Source organism: Nanorana parkeri, unplaced genomic scaffold, assembly GCF_000935625.1.
Source record: "Nanorana parkeri isolate BGI_ZX_2015 unplaced genomic scaffold, ASM93562v1 scaffold559, whole genome shotgun sequence".
Taxonomy (NCBI): Eukaryota; Metazoa; Chordata; class Amphibia; order Anura; family Dicroglossidae; genus Nanorana; species Nanorana parkeri.
Genome location: NW_017306827.1, coordinates 580,418 through 586,342, shown reverse-complemented (window position 1 = coordinate 586,342; position 5,925 = coordinate 580,418). Strand labels below are relative to the sequence as shown.

The window sequence follows — 5,925 nt, the reverse complement described above, 5'->3', positions numbered from 1 at the left end:
CACCGGAGGAGCTTACACTCTAATGCATAGTCGGAAAGAAGTTGTATTGTGGCCACAGGAATTAGTATTGTATCTACATATTTCACAGAGCTGTACAGCAAGTAATGAGCCATTTATTTCAGTCTCTACAACAGAGGATCGTACATGAATATATGTGTGTTTATAATATGCTCTTCCGTCATTCTGTCCAGGCATCATCTATAGAGAACACTGAGCCAGCGGTGAGCCGATTAGAGGGGACATTACTGTGATGGTGCGTATTGCTCCTCTATAATTTACATGTTACTGTGATAGTATCATTCTTTTGTAATCCGTATGGAACTGGGATGAATAGCATGAGTCTTTTATAATCTCTATTTTGCTGTCAAGCAAGTATCACCCATCTATAATGCTATACTAGTCAGCCAGGAGTTGCAGGATTTATTTATTACAGGTATTTTTGCATGTTGTGTTCTATAGTGACCACCACAATCTATATAACATACAGGTTCCGTATTGTGAAAATATAATAGTGCTGATTTTTCTGTGTTTTGATTAGCATCCAGTGTGGTGCAGGATTGACAGTTTTATGTGGTGGCAACACTCCAGATACTGGCAACTTGGTATAGGTCATCCACCTCTCTGCTTGCCTGAGAATTGCTCTTTCCACATCGGATTACTAGTCCTGTGTAGGATTTTGGCCAGATTAGTTTATGGTCTGGGTTTTAGGTCTAGCCAAAATCTTTTATTTCTGCTTTTATCCCTGACTGAAAGCGACACTAAACTCAGAAGTTAAATCTTAATAATGCATTCAAGTACCTTAACGGTTAACACAAATGTATCATATTTTGTGTATCACTCAGCGGTAAATCATCTCTGAATTGGTGCCGACACTGTCCTTCCTTCTGGAGGGTGGCTACTTTTGTTCCTCATGGTCCCTGTGTGTGTTGTAAAGTAGACACCACTCCAAGCTCGCTCCCATGATGGACTACAACCGGTTTTGCTCGAGTATCAGCAGTTACACAAGTATGCAAGTGTGCATCCTCTTCACTCTGATATGTTTCACCCAATAATGGGTTTAATCATAAAAAAGATTATCTCTTTGATTAAGCCCATTATTGGGTGAAACATATCAGAGTGAAGAGGATCCATGTCGGGAAGATGTGTACTTGTGTGCTACAATACATTTTTCAACTAAGCTTGTGGTGAGCAAATGGACTTTTTTTTTTCTGAGTAACTGCTCTTAAAAATATGTCATTATAACAAGTGTCCCCACTGGAAGATTTCCCTTCTACTCCTGTTCTGGTGAATCTAAATAGCAGGATACAGACCGCAAGCAAAACATTACAGAGCTAATAATCCTTGACCACTCTATGCAAAACAGATATTAAATATTTCATTCCATCATTTCTTGAAATGTTTTACCTCTTTTTAAAGATCAGCTCAGTAATTGCTTTTCATTTGCGTTGCTCTATTCTGTTGCTAAAGTTCACCAATTTAGCTCTTGAAGCGGACCTTTACCCATATCTTTAAATTAACAACAGACACACCTTTAGAAATGTTTAGTAATGACAACCTACAAACACATACTTCTAGATAAGTAGAAGTACGTGACGGCTTTGTATTCTTTGCATAGCTTATTTTCTAATTTCTAATAGTCTTCTGACATTGGCAATGTTTACTAAGGGCAGATTACTAGCTCTCCTTTTACTTCCTGGATTTTTGGCACATGTGACTAGACATGTGGCCATGCACATCATCTCAGGGGAGGAAAATGTCTTTCCCTGAGATCCCATGAGATTACAGATGAGATTTCCCAGCAATGCCCTGCTGATGACAAGGCAATCCCAGTATGCATTGCTTTTTTCAAACTGAAGTCATTTTGCCCTTTCAAAGCAGGAAGTGAATGTTCTATAAGTGTAAGTTTTTCGAAATCACAGCATTTTACCCCTGACATGTCTATGTTATTATTAGTCATCATACATAGAGGGATGCAATGGTAGAATCTGACTTTTGAGTGTAAAGGTCCGCTTTAACTGTCAACTGAGTCATTCAAACAAAAGTGAGATTATCACACGGGAGCATACATGTAGTGTGAGCATTCATGTAGAAGGTATGCCCTGAAAGTAATAGGATGTATATCTTTTGTAAAAGTATATACGGAGCCACTTGGGGAAGGGGGGAGGAGTCCGGTGACATCACGGACATCAACGTCACATGACTCCTCCCCCTTCCCTTCGTTAGCCGACGGAGCCACTTAGGGAAGGGGGGAGGAGTCCGGTGACATCACGGACATCAACGTCACATGACTCCTCCCCCTTCCCTTCGTTAGCCGACGGAGCCACTTAGGGAAGGGGGGAGGAGTCCGGTGACATCACGGACATCAACGTCACATGACTCCTCCCCCTTCCCTTCGTTAGCCGACGGAGCCACTTAGGGAAGGGGGGAGGAGTCCGGTGACATCACGGACATCAACGTCACATGACTCCTCCCCCTTCCCTTCGTTAGCCGACGGAGCCACTTAGGGAAGGGGGGAGGAGTCCGGTGACATCACGGACATCAACGTCACATGACTCCTCCCCCTTCCCTTCGTTAGCCGACGGAGCCACTTAGGGAAGGGGGGAGGAGTCCGGTGACATCACGGACATCAACGTCACATGACTCCTCCCCCTTCCCTTCGTTAGCCGACGGAGCCACTTAGGGAAGGGGGGAGGAGTCCGGTGACATCACGGACATCAACGTCACATGACTCCTCCCCCTTCCCTTCGTTAGCCGACGGAGCCACTTAGGGAAGGGGGGAGGAGTCCGGTGACATCACGGACATCAACGTCACATGACTCCTCCCCCTTCCCTTCGTTAGCCGACGGAGCCACTTAGGGAAGGGGGGAGGAGTCCGGTGACATCACGGACATCAACGTCACATGACTCCTCCCCCTTCCCTTCGTTAGCCGACGGAGCCACTTAGGGAAGGGGGGAGGAGTCCGGTGACATCACGGACATCAACGTCACATGACTCCTCCCCCTTCCCTTCGTTAGCCGACGGAGCCACTTAGGGAAGGGGGGAGGAGTCCGGTGACATCACGGACATCAACGTCACATGACTCCTCCCCCTTCCCTTCGTTAGCCGACGGAGCCACTTAGGGAAGGGGGGAGGAGTCCGGTGACATCACGGACATCAACGTCACATGACTCCTCCCCCTTCCCTTCGTTAGCCGACGGAGCCACTTAGGGAAGGGGGGAGGAGTCCGGTGACATCACGGACATCAACGTCACATGACTCCTCCCCCTTCCCTTCGTTAGCCGACGGAGCCACTTAGGGAAGGGGGGAGGAGTCCGGTGACATCACGGACATCAACGTCACATGACTCCTCCCCCTTCCCTTCGTTAGCCGACGGAGCCACTTAGGGAAGGGGGGAGGAGTCCGGTGACATCACGGACATCAACGTCACATGACTCCTCCCCCTTCCCTTCGTTAGCCGACGGAGCCACTTAGGGAAGGGGGGAGGAGTCCGGTGACATCACGGACATCAACGTCACATGACTCCTCCCCCTTCCCTTCGTTAGCCGACGGAGCCACTTAGGGAAGGGGGGAGGAGTCCGGTGACATCACGGACATCAACGTCACATGACTCCTCCCCCTTCCCTTCGTTAGCCGACGGAGCCACTTAGGGAAGGGGGGAGGAGTCCGGTCACATCACTGGATCTCCGACGGAACACCCGGAAGCCGGCGGAGAGGTGAGTACCGATCAAAAAAATTAACGATTAATCGAGGAATTAATCGTTAATTTCCGCAGCCCTACTAAATTTCCATCCTGTAATTGTCTGCATGACATCTTCTACAGAGTCCCGGCGGCAAAAGTCACCGGGAGTCTGTGTAAACAGCCCCGATGCTGGCGACGTACACTGTACGTCGTCAGTCACGAAGGGGTTAAAAAGGATCAAACAGCTGCTCCACGGAGATCGGGTGACGTCACGGACATCGACGTCACCTGACTCCTCCCCCCTTCCCAAGTGGCCCCGTCGGCTAACGAAGGGAAGGGGGGAGGAGTCCGGTGACATCACGGACATCAACGTCACATGACTCCTCCCCCTTCCCTTCGTTAGCCGACGGAGCCACTTAGGGAAGGGGGGAGGAGTCCGGTCACATCACTGGATCTCCGACGGAACACCCGGAAGCCGGCGGAGAGGTGAGTACCGATCAAAAAAATTAACGATTAATCGAGGAATTAATCGTTAATTTCCGCAGCCCTACTAAATTTCCATCCTGTAATTGTCTGCATGACATCTTCTTTTAGGGCCCATAATTAGTTAATAATCCCAAGGGAATAGCGAGCTACAAAATGTTCTCTGTGATAACACTCTCTTTATTTTATTCCTCTGAAGGACATTCTCACAGGAATTTGAGTAGAATAATGATGATAAAACAAACAAAAAAAATCTATAAGGGCAAAGCTTCCCTCAAATGGGAACAAATGGAGTCCATACCTCTACAGCCACAAAGTGAGCATAAATGACAGAAACAAGTTGGGTAGATGTGATATAAAGGCTCCACCCTGAAGGAAGCCTCTTCATAGTTAACCTCCAGAACAGAATCACTGTATCCAACCTTATTGATATCTTGTTTACATAAGTAGAAAGATTGCCCAGCGCATCTTCATCTGATGAAATATCCAGTTATAATTGCAAAAAAAGGACAATATTTTATCCAAACGATTGACCCGACTTCCATTGGGAGGGTAAGGAAGGAGTTTTGGTGTTCTCCTGGGTGGTAGAATTGGCAGCAGTTGCCTGGGGATGGGGGTTGTTTGACTTCCTCTGGACAAAAGCTGCAGGCGTTGTAAGATGTTAAACTTGATGGATGTTAGTCTTTTAATCCTTAACTATGAAACATCAATCTTGGTCTTCAAAATAGAAGCTTTTATGTGACATGAGCTGCCCAGTTTGATGGAGCGTTTTTGTGATTTGAATCTGTAACTCTTTTCCCCAGCCTGCTACTACAGGAAACCTATGGAGAAGAAGGATTTTGAGACATGGCTTGAAAACCTTTCAGTGTCCTTCTTCACCTTGACTGACCTGCAGAAAAATGAGACGTTGGATCACTTGATCAGCCTGAGCGGGGCGGTGCAGCTGCGGCATCTTTCCAATAATTTGGAGACTCTTCTAAAGAGAGATTTCCTGAAACTTCTTCCACTGGAGCTCAGCTTCTACTTGCTAAAGTGGCTGGACCCGCAGACCTTACTCACATGTTGCCTGGTCTCCAAGCAATGGAACAAGGTGATAAGTGCCTGTACAGAGGTGTGGCAGTCTGCATGTCGGCGTTTGGGCTGGCAGGTTGACGACGCTGTGCAGGATACTCTTCACTGGAAGAAAGTTTACCTGAAGGCCGTCTTGCGAATGAAACAGCTGGCCAACCATGAAGCATTTCAGACTGCGTCACTCATTGGGCACAGTGCCAGGGTTTATGCACTTTACTATAAAGATGGCCTCCTCTGTACAGGTGAGCATCAATGGTTTTATCATCCTGCAGAGGGAGGTGAAGCAAGAGAAACATTTTCATAGGGAGATGTATTGTGTTTTTTCTCTGGTACTCAGCAGTTCCAAGCATCAGTATTGATGCTAGCAGCCCTTAACCCCTTCATGACTGAGCTAGTTTTCAGGTTCTGTTCATAAATGACTGACACATTTTTTTACATTTTTGCTGTGTGATTCTTCCACAGCAGTAATATACTTTCTTACTAAATGTACCCACACATATTATATATAGTTTTTTAGAGGACAGATAGGGCTATATAATTATATCACATATGTGTACCTAACCCCTCACTTAGTTTGAATAAAATAAAACAAATGAGGAAAAAAACTAGAAGAAAACACTTTTTTCACAAGTTTTGATTATTATTATTTTTTTTTAGAATTTTTTTATATTAAGTATAAAAAATATATTTA

General features: G+C 46.0%; 1 protein-coding gene across 1 annotated transcript in view; it reads left to right on the top strand.

Annotated features, from left to right (window-relative positions):
* The first annotated feature begins 187 nt into the window (after positions 1-187).
* FBXW2 (F-box and WD repeat domain containing 2) overlaps positions 188-5,925 on the top strand; it is a 15,377-nt gene continuing 9,639 nt past the window's right edge. Inside the window, exons 1-2 of the mRNA XM_018562073.1 lie at positions 188-253; positions 4,967-5,476. Coding sequence (XP_018417575.1) covers positions 4,987-5,476 — 490 coding nt within the window. The 5' untranslated portion in view covers positions 188-253; positions 4,967-4,986. The remainder of the gene's footprint in view (positions 254-4,966; positions 5,477-5,925) is intronic.